Raw genomic sequence first — 18,325 nt, 5'->3', positions numbered from 1 at the left:
TTTCTAATTATTCCTTTTTGGAGCCTAAATGAATTAACCTCACTTATTACTCACAGCCAGACTCATTTATTCATGGTATGACCTTACCTCTGAGCAATATCCCAGCAGCCCCCCAGTGCATGCCATTAGCTGTCACTGTGTTTGAATTCATTGCATGTTGGGAAATCATTGTCTTGCAAGTGTGACAAAGTAATGATTACTCTTGGAGAAGGTGACCTAGAGATGTTATGTGGTGACCATTGTGTTGACCTTACTTGCATGCCATTAGAAAGTAATTGTGGAATGATTCTAAAAGGGAGAGAAATGTTAAATCCGCCCCTCTGCTTTTTGTTGTTTGGAGTGATCTTGGCACTTCTAGAGAAATTTGGATTCATTTCTAGGATAAAAATAGGCTTTAATGGAGTGGTGTACATTATAACTACTTGTTTCTCTCTCTTACTTGTAGTTTTGTTGTGAACATCAGGACCGTAAGCTGATCTCAGCGAACAAAGGGAGGAGGCACACAGTGCTATTGTAGATGGCTCTTTTCTGTTCTTACACTGAATGCAGGCTCTGCTCCACCCTCTGTTTGCTCAGCTGGATGAATTCATGTTGTTTATTAATTAAAACATGTGGAACTGATATTCATATGCCAGTTCCACATTTTTATTTTCTGTTAAGTGGGTATCAATACTGAGAGGAAAGGCTTTGCTCTCTTTTCACATAATTAACAGACTATAAAATAAAACAATCTTATGCACACCGGGTCTCTGAGGGAAGTGGGGGGAGAGGAGATCCTGTTGTGTTAATGCTAATGGACCACAACGATCCCTGCCTTAGCTTCTCTGAGGATGTTTTCATGGCTGTTTATTTCTTATCAGAAACGTGAACAAGCCACGGGATACCCTGCACATTATCTCTTCATCTCAAAGCACATTAGGTTCAAAGATAGCTAGGTCTAATTCATTATCTGCTTAGTCTTGTTTAAATCTGAACAAAATGTAGGAGGAATAAAATAATTCTTGCTCATGTTCCTATTTTGATTCGTTCTTTATTTTGTGCAGGTGGTATTGTAGTAGCTTCTACAGTAGATTCATGAGTTCTGTGCACTCTTGGAATACTTCAGAACAAACCTCTGTTTTTTAATTTTCCATTGTCCTTGCTAACTGCTTGGCATTCTGTTACTTGTTCACACCCTCTGCCCATTAAGCAGAGGATTAAGTTCAAAGTGTCGCATTAGGCTTTTAAGATCCTCAGGAGTAGAGCACCATTTGTCACTGTTTTCATGCATCCTCCAGTGAATAAGGTCTGTTAGTGCCACAGTGCAGCCTGTCTCTCCTTCCCTTTCATTCATAAATGCAGTGCATGGTGAATTTGCATCTTTAGATCCCCTCTGGTTGATTTTTTCTCCCCAAGGTGATCCAGGTGTCAGCCTCAGCTGTAATTCTGAAATCAAAACAGCAACTGGGTTGCTAGTAACTTTTTCCTAGGTCTAATTGCATTTTTCTTTACTGGTGCATTTGCTGTATACAAATGAGTCTGATCAATTACTGCTAATGCCAGGCAAATAAAAAATGGTAAGCTTTTTAAAATGCCAAGGAAACTTCTTGTTGGAAGTGTGGTTTTAGTTGTTAGGGTTCACCCAGGTCACTTATCCAAGCACTTCTCTCTTAGGAAAATGGGGAACCTGTGTATGTGTTTGTAAATGTAATATCTAAGAGCCTTGCATAACTGCATGAGCTCAACAGCTGTCACATAGACTCACTCTTCCTGGTACCCACAATAAATTTGGAAGAGTGTACAGAGAAATTAAACTGTTTCATGTCTTCCATGTTGTAGTTGGCTGGAGAAGAACAAGACTGAAAGAAGCATCTTCAGCTATGCAGAGCTGGAAACCAAAAACCTAGGGCAGGGATAGTGGGGTACCTATGTGAGAGATTGGCCTTTTTCTTCTGCTTAATTACCTGCAGGAAACACACTTCTTTGGCTGTTACGTGGCGGCATTATAGGCAGGCTGAGTCAGTCCCATTGCATTGCAGTGGGTTTCTAACAAGTAACTTTTGGGGTCAATCACTGGCTCCACCATCAATTCTCTGGGTGACCCAGTACGTTAATTCTCTTCAATTTGGGGTGAACTGAAATGTTTGCTGCACAGACGTTAATGTGCAGCTTGGCAGAAGATACATGTCTTGGGTTATTCAGCTGCAGCGCAGGCAATGGTAAAAATAAGTGTCTCTGAAGTTGTATTCTCATTCATTTAAAGGTCTTTTGAGAGCCTCTGAAGGGAGATGTTCTTTGTATGGAAGCTCTGCATTGCAAAGAAGTTCTTATATCACTGAATTTTTTAGTCACTGGTTGTTTAAAAATCCATCATTGCTTTATGGTGTATTTCGGCTGCCTGCACAGCAGTGTGAAAATACACCATGTGATTACAGTATCACATGGTATGTAAATACGTAAGGATCTCTGAATAGTTTCAAGAAAAATCCTAAGTACCATTTGGGCTGTGGTATTTATTAACTGGGTAGGATTCAGCATAAATCTTTAATCAAAAAATCATTTGTTCTTTTATACAAAAATAGCTCCCTCTATATTTGCATCCAACATCAGCTATATACCCTGGCCCCTGTTTTTCTTATTGAATGTGTTTGTTATATTTCCCAGCAAGATGCTTTCTCCTGGCAGAGAAGCTTTATTTTAAGAAATACACAGCATAGCAATAAAGAGGTTCTAAATAGTAGTCAGAAAAAAATATTCAGTGCAATCAAAATGCTTTTTTAAACCCCAAAAGCTTACATGCTGTTTCAAAAGGGGAGAATCATGACAAAGGAACAAATGGAGTCCCAATGCCCAGCATAGTTACCAATGGACAGCACCAATTACATCCATACTGAATTTGGTTCTAAAAGTCCTATTTTGTTAAAGGCTAGCTAAAATAGTATCTAAGGACTCTTTTACCAGAAAAATTTCTGTACGCTGTCACAAAGTTAGAAGCAAATAAAAATAATTGAGGTAATTGTCTCAGTTGTCTCCAGGGTTATGATGATGATGTTGATAAAAATAAAGTGGAAGTTATTGCAAGTTGTTAGTGAGCAGCACAGTTGTGAATTGGCAGTAGAAGAAGCTGAAGAGCTTAAAAGGTTTGCTCATTATCTAGATTTATTGTTTTCAGTTGTGGGAAGATGTTGGCTAAGCAAAAATAACATGAATAATACCTGGTCTTGTGTGTTTCAAAGAAAAATTTCTTCTTATTATTATGTCTTTTCCTAGATTATTAAAAATTGCTGTGTCAAAACATGCATTCTTAACAGATTTAACAGCTTGGATTTATCCTATTTAGCCACGGATATAGCCCATGCACCTGTGAAGAGTGTGAGTTCCTATGGCAGTGAAAGAAAACTAAGATGAGGCACCAAGACATGTTTTGAAAAAGCCTGTGGTTGGGGAGCAGTAAACTAGACAACAGGAAGAAGGAAGAGTGACCAGGGCTTTTTTCTAGCATTTGTCCCTACCTCACAGCCCCAACTGTGCAGGTTCCTTCAGCAGAACAAATGCCTCTGGGGGCCATGCAGTGAGTGGTAGCACCACTGTCATCTGAACATTTCCCTGCTGATGCAGAAGCTTGCAGAAATTCTCAGGACACACATGGAGTTTTCCCTGGTTTCCAGGGACGTTCATCTATGCTGCAACACCTGACAGGTATGCCTCTACCTGTGTGCACTGGGCTCCAGTCAGGCTCACCTCCAGGACTGGTCAGGAGAGGCTCTTCGTCAGCAAACTGGCCATGGGGGCCATGGGGAGGGGGGAGAGGCATGAGTAGGCTGCTTGTATCCAGCTCTGTGTCCTTACAGCATAATGAAAATGGAATGCCCTGGGAAAGAAGGGCTTAGGTTGGTAGGTTTTAACATCCATTATCATCAGCAAGTCAAACATCATACGGAACACAAGATGTAGTGTTTCACTTCGGTAAGTTGTTCTCAAGTAAGATATATACTTAAGGATGTTGTAGCTGGTAGAAAATATTCTGGATTTAAAGGCATTATCTGCTGCCAGTTCCTGTTAGCCAATGCCCATATTCAGGAAAACAGCACTCAGCAAAGTACATAGGTTGCCAGTATGCAAATCTTTGCAATTTGGAGAGTGGATGTGGCTCTTTTAGCAGGTATTAAGTTTAATTTCCTTCATCTCAGACTGCTGGGATCTTAATTTCCTTTGGGGGAAGAAGGTCAGGACCTATAATATGGATCTTTTGCCCAAGAGGTCTTGGATGTGGATGTCTGCTGCTTTGTTTGATTTCAGCAGGAAATTAGGGTCATGAGTATTTACAATCAGTTGTTGTAAAGCCCCCTGTTGGAACTGTTTGCTCTTCAGTAAACCATGCTTATGAAATTAAGCCTCTTGAGATCAAAGGAGTGAGAACTGTGTTACTGAAATATTTTATAAACTAATGTACCTTGCTTATATAATCCTGTTCTCATTAAATTTGGTGGCAATTTGTCAGAGAGAGTAAGAATTGACCATTATTAATATTGAGAAGATTCCAAGCAACGTGATACCAGACATTTTGTTATCTCCAATTACCTAGTGTCTGCTTTGTTTTTTAGGAGTTTTGTTTACACTGCTGTGTGCCTCATAAACAGTTTGCCATTTACTGAAAATGTTATTTTATGAATGAATGAAACTCATGATTTCCTGTAATAGCCAACTGCACTAGCAGAAGGTTCTGACTTATTTTCAACTAAATTGTCAATGAGGTGGCAGCAGGAGCCCGCAAACCCTCCAATTGCTGGGGCATACCGAGCTGATTGCACTGTGAGTGTCCTCTGCCGTCCTCCTTCATTCATGGCTTTCTGCATATTTTGTTCTCTCTAAAATGATGTAGGGCAGGCGCTTTGGCTTGGTTAGCAGTGTAAATCTTTCTTAATAGCTAATAATAGGCATTTGTTTATTTAAGGTAACTACTAACCATTTAGACTGTCACTGCCATCATAACATCAATCAGTGTATATCATTCCAGTATTTAATTCAATAATTCCATGTTTCGCTTAGACAAAAATAGGAATAAATTTAATTTGTTAATATTTCAATGCTGGGTGACTTTTTAGTACTTAGTAAAACCTCTAACATTAGCACTACTGTGGACACTCACAGTGATCTGTAATTTTATAAGATGAACCTATGCAGTATTGATTCTTAATAAGGTAATAAATGAAGAGAAACAAATTCTGTCAAGGTTCTTTTTAAGATTCAGATTCTCTCTCTCTCTCTCTATATATATATATTTCTTATGTTTGCATGCACTGGCAGATCCAGGAAGTCAATCGGAATAAATTTAGTAAGGTAACACAGTAGTTAGCCCTCCAACAATGGTATGAATCCTGGTGTTTATAACTGAAAGAGGCTCTGCCTCTGGGTGGAGTGCGTGTTCCTCTATGGCTTTAAGGCACGTCCAGAAGAAATGCTTTAGGTTCAATGTGGTGAGCTGGGCAAGGTGTTGGGCTCTGCTTGCGTACAGCCACCTGCCTCCATGTTTCTTGTAGCATAGGGTCCAGTTCTGGGGATTAGCAACATTTCCCTGACCCGATTAACTCTTGTTTGCATTCTGGTTGGAGCTGCAGTTGGGTTTTACTTTGGCATGGCTTTGCTGTTCTGTGTATTCTGTGCTAAAATGCTGTGTTCCAGGTCAGGTTGACAACTGTGCCCACTAAGTCTGCTGTGTACAGAATGATGATTGTATATGTTATAAAGCTTGTAAAGGTTACTGGGGACCTGGTTTGTACGCATCAAACATATCTGAGTCTTGACAACAAGAAATTCTGCAAAAATGTCAGGTTCTTGAAGCACCAGCAGAGGCAGTGTTGTGAAAGTACAGACAGATTATAAATTGCAATAGGAGGAAGAAGGTCTACTTGCCAGAGCTTGTGAGAGGAAATAAATCCAAGCCCATGGTTTCTTTTTCTCCTCTCACCAGAAAGAAAAATGTCTAATGAATGTCTCATGTCTGAAACACTGGGCTGGATTCATCAAAGGGAGTTAGTAATTACCAAATTGAGAGAATCATGAAGCGCTTTTCTAAATTTGAAAGACTCATCAAGAATAGATCAGGAGCAGGCAAAATTAATAGTTATGAACTCATTTCCATAGAAATGGACTTATTAGCAAGGATGCCAGCTGCCTAAAATTATACGGTCTTTTCATTGTGCTTGCAGGAAATAATCTTTTTTTATAAAAGGAATTTTGACTTTTTATTTTTTATTGCTCCTCTAAACTCTAGCTGGGGCTTGGCAAAATCCTTCTAAACTGGGCAAAAACTCCACTGGACAATAGAAATATTTAACTAAAAAGAGAAGAAAGATGTGAAAAGGAGAAGTGATTTATAGTCCTTAGATTCCATCAGGCTCTTCCCAATAGTGCAAACTTATTTCAGAGAAAAATGGAGTAAGTCTCAAGAAAAAGCTGAAAAATCTTTATAGGATAAAGTTTGGTTTAGTGGGATTTAATGGCTGATTACAGCATGAGTTACAGTCATCATCTTCTCAGCGAGTAGATTTTCCCACTTGTAGCATTTTGTCTTCAGCTGGTGGTTACAGATGACAGTGACCACAAAGCCCAACATTGGTCAGAAGCTACAGATCAGAGCGAGGAAAAGCTGAAGATTTGCCATGGCAGGGTGGAGTAACTCCTTTTAAAAAGGTCTGTAGTGCAACGCTGCATATCAAGGAGAGGAATTTAGATACAGGTATTGTGATGTGGAGTTATCAGCTAATGGAGCTCACAGCAGTAAATGCTAACCCGTAAGGTCTTCATTATGATTTAATTCATCTGTTTTTACTTTGGCAACTTCCATCAATTTCAGTGGAAAAGGCAGTGGTGTCTCACAAGATATTACAGAGAATGGTTAATAAATTGCAAGAATTACAAATCTGATACCAATCTGCCTGATAGGAAAGAAACCTCTGCAGGAGATGCACTACCCGGTTGAAAGGCTCTAGTCTGAGCCAGAAAGACACTCATTTTTCATGTTTCGTCATGGGGCCATTATAGCTGTATTCAGTGAAGAGACTCTGAGCAAAGAGGGTGGATTATTCCATGGGGTTCTCTGTGACCCAGATACTGTAACATTTAGCATTGCTTGAAAGCCCAAGCTTTGTCCTGAAGAGGAAAAAAGGGAGACTATAGTTTTGAGAAAATCCATTGACCTGCTGTTCTGAAGGTAACTGGAAACCTGCTGGTGAATAAAGGAGTCCAGAAAGTCGAGTACTTGTTTGCTAAAAACTGTTCACTCAGTGGAGAAACTCTGTAAGCGAATGCTACTTAGATACAGTAAATGCTGTGCTTTCAGCACAACTCCATATGAAAGGTGGATCCTTATTTAATATTTGTTAGTATCACATGCTACGTGGTTTGCTTCTGAGACAAAGCAGAAAGCATTTGGCAAGCCCTGTTGTTCTTCCAGAGATGAGAATTCTTGGAACTGGGAGCACCACCTGCTCCAGGAGGTCACCTTTGCTTTCGTTTGTATGTTACCATTAGTTAGATCTCAGGAAGGTTTCTGTATCTGAGTTGCTGCTCTTTTCTAGATGCTTAGTGGCTCACTTCCAGTCCAGGAGTGCATAAGCACGTCTGTCTTTAAATGAAACTTTTCTCTTGTATAGCAATACATTGAAGGTTCCTTGCTGTGCTAAGGATGCAATGAAGGTCTTTGCATGTTTGTAGGCACAAGAGTCATGCTTCTCCCAAGCAATTACTTCTGTTTGCTTATATAGGCAAGACACACGCTTTTCTTAGGGAGATCTGAGTCCTGGACTTTCTTAAAAGTATAAAACTACTATTACTGTTACTTTTGAGATGTATAAAAGGAAAAACAGTAAAGGCATATTTGAAACACGATGGACTGAGCTGAAAGAAGAGCCAGTCACTGAGACGTACAGAATTAATTTATCAGTGCAGACTTATCTGACACACTGTTTAAGTGATGAATCCAAAGCAAAACCCTCCATCAATGGTTTTGTTCAGAATTTGAAACTACTCGTGCATGTTTGTGAGTGGCAACTATTGGATTGAACAGATTGAACCTAAACTGCAGATCCAAACATACCTTGACAGGCCTAATATCCACATCCATAGTTAGCATAAAGCTCATCTCAAAATATCATTTCTGCATTGTGAGCAAATTCATTTTATGTAATTTAGATAAAACAAACTGCCAGAAGTGATGTGGAAGACTTGTGAAGTTGAGTGCTCAATTGTGATGCCCACAGTGGTTACGCTTTTTAACAGAAAAAGCTTAATTACATCCCTAGTACTCTGTAGTGATATTCCTCTTAAAGGGCTTTTGCTGTTTGTCTGGTTGGCCATCCAAAAGATGCCTTTACAGCTTCTGTTTTTGCCTGGAGGTGGGTATTATCTTCTGTTAGCATGGAAAATATTTATCCTCCAGGCATTGAAGCATATGTTTGTGTTGTTTGTTGTCAGAAAGAAAACATGAAAATCAATAATTCCTGTTTAGATTTTTTTTCTTTTACAATGTGCCTTCAAAAACATATGGCAAAAATAGTTTCTGCCTCTGTGCAATTGGGAAGAGGAAAAGAGTGTTTAAGTGTCTGTTCTTTGTAGCAGCAGACTAAAACTTTCTTTGAGCACAACTCTTAGTGTCTTTGAGGGCATGTGAATAAATGTCCCATGGAAGAGGACCAAGGGTGAAAGTACAGAGAGTGGGTGGTGCTCAGTGCCTGCAGGCACAGGACACATCCCTCGGCTCTCGTTCCTCGTAAGAGCACATTCAAGATATTAGAGTGGCTAGCATGCTGCAAGTTCAAATTTTATCCTATTTTATGAGCTTGGACTCTGAAACTTCAGAAATACTGATCAAATCAGTTGTTTTTTCGATGTAATATGATTGGGTAATATGTAATTCGATGTAATATGGTTGGGTCAGCAGTCAGGTTAGCTGCCTTTCCAGTCTGCCTCTGTGCTTTGCAAGCTGCATCAGATCTCTGCAGTGCAGGTCTCTGGCTGTGGGATCGGGGCAGGAATTTGTATGTTGCTTTGTAAAATACCTTAATTTTTGTGGAAGTAAAGCACTGGATGAACGGATGTCTATTTTATAAATAGCTCCCTGCTGTTGATTGCTGATGGTTAAGCCTTGGTGTCTGTTTTCTTACCTGTAACTCGAAGATAAAAATATCTGTCTTTCTAACCTGAGGATTAATTATTAATATTTACATATTGTTGGACCAGAGGAGAGAGCTAAGTGTTGTTGTTAACAAAAGGAGAATTGATTTTTAAATAGAGCTTTGAATGCTATGCATTTACATCAATTTCTTTACCTTTAAGCTTCTATTCCCAAATGAGAAATATGTAATGATCACCATACAATTACAAGTCTGCATCACTGATGCAAAGAATACTTTCATGAATCGAAAATAAGGAAATTCTACCCCACATTCATCATCATGTATAATTTCCGCAAATCCATTTTTTCACTGAGATAAAAACAAGTTTGCATTTGAAAGACTTGTTTTTCCCCAGAAAAGCTCATTTCTGATACTGCATGAGGAATGGTCAAGTATTCTGTTGTTTTGGAGCATCAGTATTTGCAGCAACAACATTATAATAATGTTATATTGAATAATTTAGCAAAATCTGTACAATGCAGTTCCCAGGGTTTGGGTTTTATTCTGTAGGTTCATCATGATTACAGAGAATGAACGCTTGAGTTTAATGAGTGAGATGAATCCATGTCAGCAAACTTAAGGATGTACAAGATGTACTGTCACCTTATCTTTTAAGTATATTGCCCAGTGTGTAGTTTGATTTAGGTTTCTGTCAGTGTCTTGGAGTCTGCATGTTGAATTCAATGATAAACCTTCTGTTGAATAGGAAAGAGAAGTCAAAATATATTTTGTTATTAACATCCTACTGATGTTTCTTTTATGGGCATTCTTTTTTTTTTTTTTTTTTTTTTTTTTTATTCCAGAGCAAACATCTCCTCCTATGAGATCCTGCAGATGGACTTTGAGATTGACAATGCTAGCAGCCTGGCAGGAGCCCAGCAAATTACCTGGCAGGTGGAGTACCCTCGAGATGACTCCCTGAGTGAACTGGTGGTCTCTGAGATCTTTGTCAGCCGAACAATGTTTGCTGGAATTGTTCCCCTTGCGATGGTAGGAACCTGCTGCTGCTTCTTCTTGCTAAATGTTTCTGTTGATTCTCAGTAGTATTCAAGGGAATGTGAACCATTTCATTGTGTGCTACTTCCTATGCACCTGCCGCAAATGATTGAAATGCAAAAAATACATTTCAATAATATTTTATTTACCTGATATGCCATAATGACTCCTAGGAAACCATTTGAGTCTTTTGTGTAAATCCTTTACCGTTTGTGGATTATTGGCCTGGTACACGGTAATAGCTCCTTTGGCACTATTGTCTTCTGGTGTATAAATGTGACTGCCATGCATGTGCTCTAAGGGTAAATGGTGCAATTAGCTGGGACATTTTCAATGAAATAAATTGTCATGCCTGTGTGGGGAAACTTCATTGCTAAACCAAACAACTAGACTGTTTTCTGCTTTGCTGTTCCCCACAGAGCCACACAAACCAGTGAGCTGCAAACTGTCAATTTAATAAAAGGTCCACTCAGAGACATAGAGAAATGACAAAATATTTTCTGAAGACTTAGGTGCTTGACTTATTTTCCAGGCAGGGTTTCAGGTGAACAAATGCAGAAGAATCACAGCTGATGGCTTATTTAAAAAAAAAAAAAAAAAAGGCAAGTATCTACTTCTAATCTCAAATGCAGCAATGCAGCTTTTCTTGGCCTATACACATTTGGGCCTGATGGACCTTTTGGTAAGTACTGGAACTTTGAGCTGACACAATTCCAGTGATTTCAGTGGGAATATTCTGGTGTAAAAGAGTAATAGTGATATTTATGTAAAATGGAAAAATGGATCTAGGAACCTTTAAAGGGATAATTGTTTTTCTCCAGCCTCTTTCTCCTTTTTTTTATTCATTTAAGCAAAGTGAAAAAAAATGAAAAACTGAGAACCTGGCTCTTACACCAGTTCCCTGAGAAACACCCGATCAATTTGTTTACTTTCTCATGAACATTTGTCCTTCCTTCTCAGTCTGTCAGTGTTTGTTCTATTACGCTAATTAACCCAGAAATACTGGCATTTTCCTCTGCATGGCCACTAGCTTTCCACAGTAGGGCAAAAGCAAGGAAAGATACTTCTAAAAGTAAACAAGGTCCTAAATAAGTCTTATTTCCAGTTCCTACTGCCAAAAGCTGCACTTATTGGCAGCCCAATGATAGAGGAGAAATTATATGCGGAAAAGTCAATAGAGAATTTTCTTCCAGTGCTTTTTTGAAGCATGTAAGCAGTCAGCATGGCTAGAGAAGATGAAACAAAACTCTGATTGTATGGATGGTATATTATCAAGTAGTGATGATGAATCGGATATAATAAAAACAATGTGGTGTGTGAACTGACTTCCATAGAGCAGTGCTGTATCCAAATGGATAGCATGGATTTTGTGCCATGCAGAGCACTGTGGGTGTAAAAAAAAAAAAAAAAAAAAAGCAAGTCCAACCCAAAAGCTCATTGTGAATGTTGGATCAGAGCTTAGCTTCTGTCTGGCAGGGTTTTGCCAGGGTTTCACTTCATCTCTTTGCAGTTATGGCAGCTCTTGGCTGCTTAAGCTGTCTCTAAATGTCCTTAGATGAAATCTGAGGCTGGACCTGAACTGGAGCTAATCTAATCTCAGACACTTTGTCATTATAAACTAACTGTGGAGTAAAGCAAGAAGCTTCCTGTGTGATTTTATGACCTTCCTCCTTAAATGGGGGTCTCATGTAGGCTATTATTTTGTCGCTGCGTGTGAACATCATTAACTTGCTTGATCCTAGGTTGACAGAAGAACTGATGACAACAGTGGCAGGAACAACAGCTTGTATTTGCATTTCTTCCCTGTACACTTGCCAGTTTGCAGTGCTGCTTCATTTAATTGTCACTAACTGGTGCAGGTTCTGGCACTGTGTTGCCCAGTCAGGAGCAAAAAATAATTGCTCTGTGCATCGTGCTGTGCTGTTCAGAGATGCGTGTTCCTGAAGCCCAACATTTCTGACCAAGCTAAAGACATTTTAACATTCATTCCTCTTCAAGATTTGCCTGACTCATTAGCAAGGCAGCCTCCCTCTGAGTGCAAGTGGTATCTAGTGGAGAGTTTTGTCATCTCCTGGGTCTTGGTCTTCCAGAAGAGTACCACCGAAGGGTCCAGAATCCTGTGAGTTTCCATGCCTTTGCTGTTGTACTAAGCATAAATTACTTGCACGGAGCATAAATTACTTGTTCACATGGGTGAAAATGTGTATCTCCTTGGAGAATTTAAGGTTTGAGCACAACATTTGGTTCTTGATTTGCAGGAGTGAATGTTCTACTGAGATTACCAAAACCTCGTACTTATTAAGGGGAACAACGTCCATGTTGCATGAAGAAATGCAGTTCAGTGTCATAAAGCTGGATAGGAAGAGATATCCTTCCACTAAGTGGACTGAGGTGGATATAATCATAGTTTACATGCTTACTGGAGAAGGAATGAACTGTGAAATCCTGCAGAACATCAGTGAACTTTCTTAAGAGATTTAAGATAGGACCCGAGGGAAAGGAATGGAGCTATCAGGAGAGGGTCAGGCTAGGTGTTAAGGAAAGGTTCTGCACCCAGAGGGTGCTCAGGCACTGCGATAGGCTCCCCAGGGCTGTGGTCACAGCTCTGAGCTGCAGGAGTTCAAGAAGTATTTGGACAGTGCTCTCAGACATAGGGTCTGATTTTTGTGTGGTCCTGTGTGGACCCAGGAGTTGGACTCAATGATCCTTTTGGGTCCCTTCCAACTTGAGATATTCTATGATTCTGTGATCATAAGACAAATGTTAATGTATGCATCTCTGTAGGCTGCTTTGGGTCTTTTAATATGAAGAGATCCCTTCCATATAGTCTAGAGATTCTGTGTTTTGTTGCTGCAGTTGATCATGAGTTCATCTTTGTTTTCCATGCTACTTTCTTAAACAAGCAATATAAAACAGAAAGAGCCCCCAGATGACTTTTTCTGTCATTGCACTGTGGTGACTTGAGACAGCAGTGGGGATATTTTCCTCGTTAGCAGCTTGCTTTTTTTTTTTGTAGATAAAGATGTGGTAGACTTCATGGTAACATTTGAATAATAGCATGATGAAAAGAGCTGATTTCTTGCTTTACTGGGTTTATGAAGCTCTTAACATCAAATCTGATGTTCTTAACATTTACATTTGGTAGCAAACTTGAGAGATATTTTTTGTTGCCTTTTTTTTTTTTTTTTTTTGCTTTGGGGTTTTAGTGAAGATACAGCTGATTTTTGCACATCGTATAGCAAAAAATAGCTCCTTATTAGCAGACAGTCTTGCTATAATGAATTGATATTGCAGTTTATTTCTGGCTAATCCTCTGGTATCAAATCAGAAGTACATTAATAAGCACTGTTTTGAGATGCAAAGAAGGAAGCAGGGCCAGGGAGAGTCTACAGGTGAAATGCTGGCCAAGTTTGCACCCCTCAGCTGTGCTCCATGTCTGCTCTGTGAGGAGGTGTCTGACTTAACTCAGGGAGAGCAGTCTGGCAAATGGTAACTCCTGTATGCTGGGTACAGAAAGGAGCTTTTTAAGGCCTCCTAAGGACATTAGGAAGTAACTTCGTTCTCTATGGTAGCTGTAAAAATGCTAGGGGAATTTTTTTTCATTTCTTTTTTTGGAAGAGGAGGACTAAAATGTAATCTTGGACTGTTGGGAATTGCCCCAAACTATTCATTTTCATTTGGAATAAATCTGAATGTTACTTATTGCCAAATTCAATGCATTAAAAATACATAAATAAATAAAACATTTGCAAGAGAATGAAATGAAATTTCATGCTGAAAGAGTCCTCTTTCTGCATAATTGGGCAGTTCTTCCCAAATCCTTGAGCTTCTTCTAATTGAAACATCCATTTTAAATAATTGCACAGGGCCAGGCAGTTGGGATTTCCAAGGGAACTACATCCAGATGGAAGCAGCATAGCCCAGTGGTTCAGGATTTGCTTTCTGAAAGTCATCTCTCCCCTTCTGGGTGGGCAATGTAGACATTGCATGCAGTAGGAGGGTGCGCAGAGAGGACAGAGTGGGAATGTGGCTAACACAGCAGAGAAAAGAGAAAATACCAAGATGGGTGATCACAAGTGCATGCAACCTCCACCTGTCTCAGGAGCTGGTTTGGATGACAGCCGTGGTAACCTGACTGCTGCAGTAAGGACTTTCTTTGTGGAGTCATTCTTATGTCTCTGCCTGTAAATCAGATGCCTGCTGAGAGTCTTCAATCCTGTAGCCCTTATTATACATGTAGAGGAACATAGTGGGAACGCTCTAGTTAAGCTGTACCATGATTTCCATTGCTCCCAGCTGCTGAGGTGGGTGTGGGAAAGGAGGAAGCAACCTAATCTGCCTACATTCAGCCAAAGCCTTATGAGGAAGAAACATTTGGTTTTATGAGGATTGTTTGGAGATGTGAAAAGACATACAAGGGTAAATGGCCACTCCAAAACAAACAGAAGAGTTTTTCTGCATTCAAACATGGACTTATTACCTCCTAGCACGTGACTGGAGCACTGATTCAAAATCAATTCAGAGTGCAAAGCGCTTATGGTATCACTGGCACTGTTTCCAGCCTTACTTACAATCTGATCCCAGATGGTATTGCTGTGTGCATTTTACACCATTTTAGAAACAGATTGTTTATTTTGTCTAGAATTCAGTGTTCATTGACTTACGCTGGGATGATCAGAGAGGATTCTGGGCCTTACATACCTATCCTATCTAGTGCTTGTTTTATAAAGTAACTGATCACTTGTGTCCTTGAAGTGTTTATACTAATAGCCTGTCTTTTTTTTCCTGGACGGTTTTGTTTCTGTAAAGAAAGCTATATTGGAAAATTCCCCCCTTCTGAGCAAGAAAATAAATTTGATAGGATTTCTTAATTGCACATATGCATAATTCTGCTCTTGCATTGCTGTAGAAGTATAAAATATGTGTATTGAGAAAAGATGTCATAAAATACCCAGATATAAATATGTAAGGAAGTACATGATCGTTTCTCCTACTTTTTTCAGACTGCTTTAGCAGTGGTCAGTGAAATTCTAAGATTTTGGACAAGAGACCAAGAAAACTCTTAGCACCAAACTGTAACAACCTCTGAAATCATGCTGAGTGTTAGTCCCAGAAGCTGTGTGGTTAGGTTCTTGCTAGGAGGAAATGTGGATTTGAAAATGAATTAAAACAGTCTGTCTGCATTCCTCTATAAATGCAACTTCACAGATCATTCTAAATTCGTTTTCTGTGAACTGTCTCACATAAAGTACATGGTGCCCCATTGTCCTGTAACTGCTAGAGCATTTTGTGCTAGTAAAAGGGATTGGATAGGCCTTTATACATAGTGAAAAGAAATAAATGTTAATTCCTAAAACTCCATGCAAATTATCAAATTATTTTTTTCCTTAAGTACACTATTATTATTCAGTATTTATGTAGCACTTTATATTTTCTGAACATGTTACAGGCATTAATTGATCAGACCTGAATACACCGAGCTTGATAAGAATTGAAAATTACGTGGAAATTAAGTCACACTTACTCAGTTTTACCTGTTTCTGAATGATTTGTGACTCACTTTTTGTACCCCAAAGGTACTTTTTAAAACACTTAGGAAAAAATCTCCCAATAATACTGCTTAATATCTCTAAAAACTGTTTCAGTTAGAAAAGAGGTAGGATTTATACCGTCAAGAACTAATGACAGCAGAGATGAGTGGCTTTTGAAGACTGTAAATGCTGTTTTATCACCTAAAGCTGTGCATAACTATTTAAGCCGATTTAATTCAGGTAAAAATGCATGTATGGGAGGATTACTCCCTTAATTTGAGGCTTACTAAGAAGCCGGAATATTTGACTCTTGGAGTTTTCTCTGGAGGAGAGCAGAAGGAAGATACAGTTTTGTCTTAATTTTTTTTTACCATAAGTTTGTAAGAGGAAAAAGCTGCTAAGAAATGTTACCTGAAGGAAATGAAAGAGGATGAACACTGTCCTGAGGTAGCTGCTTTGGAGGCGGCATGCAGGCATCTGGCGTGAGCACTGTTGCCTTGCCCTGCCCTGCTGCACGATACAAAAACGTCCCTAAAAACCTTTGAGGATCTGTGCCCGGCTGCTCAGTTTAATGCTCAGTAATGCACTGTCAGATGAAAATGTCAGCTGCTTTGCTCCTGTGAGGCTTATTTTTTTTTTTTTTGACAATAAATGTCTCTGATAATTGATTCTTCCAACACCTGGTGTACAGATTAACATGTGGAACTAAAGTCCCCCGAAGTAGAAAGTTATCCATTTTCATCCTTTTGAGCAGAACAGCAGATCAAAGGGAGAACATGGAACAAAACCACATTGGAAGGTCTTTTTGGTCCCACTGTTTTGTTATGTTAGTGGATATCAGAATCAGACTTTTGATATTACACTTATTAAATATAAGCTCTGCGGGTGATTTTTTTAAAACAAATTTTATGGCATTTAAGTCAGATGTGAGTTGTGAAATGGTTGATGTGTACTGCATCAGAAGATGTGTTTTAGGCATCTGCCAGATACGTCAGAGCATTTTAAAGTGGGATCTAAACTAGATGCCTTGATTCATTTTAATACAATAACCTTGTGAAGTGTATGCCCTGCTAATTATAGAAATTGATAGCACAGATAAATCCTGTCTATACAGTGGGAATACAAGTCTCAGTTACCTCCTCTGACCTAAACAGACATGATCTATAATTTCCATAGTTACAGAAAGTTGCGAGTAACAAGGTAGCCAGCAGAGCCTGACTCCTGGAGTAGAAGAAACAGACGCTTTACCAGTTTTGAGCCTGTCATCCAGGTTTCTGTCACAAATAAATGTGGTTCCATTAATCTGTTATCTAATGGTTATGGGCAAATAAAAAAAGAAGACTCCAAGTCTTTTAGAGAGTTTCTAGGCAACCAGGAACTTAGTTGAAGTAAAGAACGAGACATTGAGAAGATTAATTTAATTTAATTTAATTTTTTTAAAAAGAAGGTTCCAGCTGAGGCTGAAGGCTCGTGGAACAATAACTTTAATAACAGATGAATCTCTAGTGTGCTTGCCTTATCTAGGAAAATGATGGTTTGGTCTGTGACTGGCATCACTGGTGTTTTAGATATACATGCTACAGATCCTTTCTTGTATAGTAATAGGATTGTAATTCCCAATCTGTCGTTATTCTAAAGTGTTTCTCAAATGCAGCAATCAGTGTTTCACTGTTCTCTCAGCCCTTTAGCCTGAAACATCTCTGTATATACTACAAGCATTTAATCTATGTCTTCAGAAATCTTGTTTCCTCCCCAAAAACGTAAGTTCTTGGTTGACTAATGGTTGACTAATGTTGTGAATCACTTAGAACCACAGATGGCTGTATATATTCTAGTAAGGTTTCTTTTAAATGGGAGGCTGAATAATAGCTTCTCCAGTTGCTGCTAGCAAACGTGCTGACAAGAACACCCAGGAAAAATGGTCCTCAAAGATGCCTATTTCTATAACTCAGGCTGAAAGGGAATTGCTGAGTGCAACACTTTGCTTGTTTGTTTTAGGAAATGCAGGAGTGCAGGGTGATGGTATTTTTTTAACGTGCTTCTAGCTTTGGCTGCCATGTGGCCAGTGAGCCATAGAAGGGTAACTGCAGCCGGGGAGGATGCCATCAAATCCCCATTTGCAGAGGAGATGGCATGGCCTTGTGCTTTTAGTTATGGAGAGCCCATTGCTGTTGTGTTCTGATACCTCTTTCCCCAGAAAGGGCTGTATGCGTTTCCAACTTCACGGTTCAACTGAAAATGTAAAATATTTTTGCGGGAAGGTTTTCCAAAAATGATTGATAAAATAACCCTCTGTAAACACATGTTTTAGTCTGCCCTACATTACGGAGATGAGACTTGGATGTCTTGACTGTGAATGTTGTCCCACGCCCAAGGAGGGTGAAAACGCTTGCTGTGAAAACCCTCGAACAAGCTGAGGCCGTGGCACAAACTTGAGGCAGATCCACACCCAGGGAGATGCTGCAATGTTCTGCAGTGGTTGTCCAGGTTGAGCTGTGCCTGCCTGACCTTCTACTCAAACAAGCAAAGTTTGAAGTTCAGAAATCGTGTGTTTTGTAGCTTCTCTCTGTGGCTCTGCTGAAATCATGCCCTGTTCCTGTATTCAGATTCTACCATGATTTTCAATCATGACAACTCCTGTGT

General features: G+C 39.4%; 1 protein-coding gene across 4 annotated transcripts in view; it reads left to right on the top strand.

Annotated features, from left to right (window-relative positions):
* LOC101803831 (transmembrane protein 132B) overlaps positions 1 to 18,325 on the top strand; it is a 267,174-nt gene that overhangs the window by 174,317 nt on the left and 74,532 nt on the right. For all 4 annotated transcript variants that reach the window (XM_038187471.2, XM_072024322.1, XM_013098081.5 and 1 more), the window contains one exon: positions 9,959 to 10,145. In XM_038187471.2, coding sequence (XP_038043399.1) covers positions 9,959 to 10,145 — 187 coding nt within the window. The remainder of the gene's footprint in view (positions 1 to 9,958; positions 10,146 to 18,325) is intronic.

The sequence above is a fragment of the Anas platyrhynchos genome, chromosome 16, assembly GCF_047663525.1.
Source record: "Anas platyrhynchos isolate ZD024472 breed Pekin duck chromosome 16, IASCAAS_PekinDuck_T2T, whole genome shotgun sequence".
Classification (NCBI taxonomy): domain Eukaryota; kingdom Metazoa; phylum Chordata; class Aves; order Anseriformes; family Anatidae; genus Anas; species Anas platyrhynchos.
The sequence above is the reverse complement of the archived record's forward strand: the minus strand, read 5'-3'. Positions and strand labels throughout refer to the sequence as shown.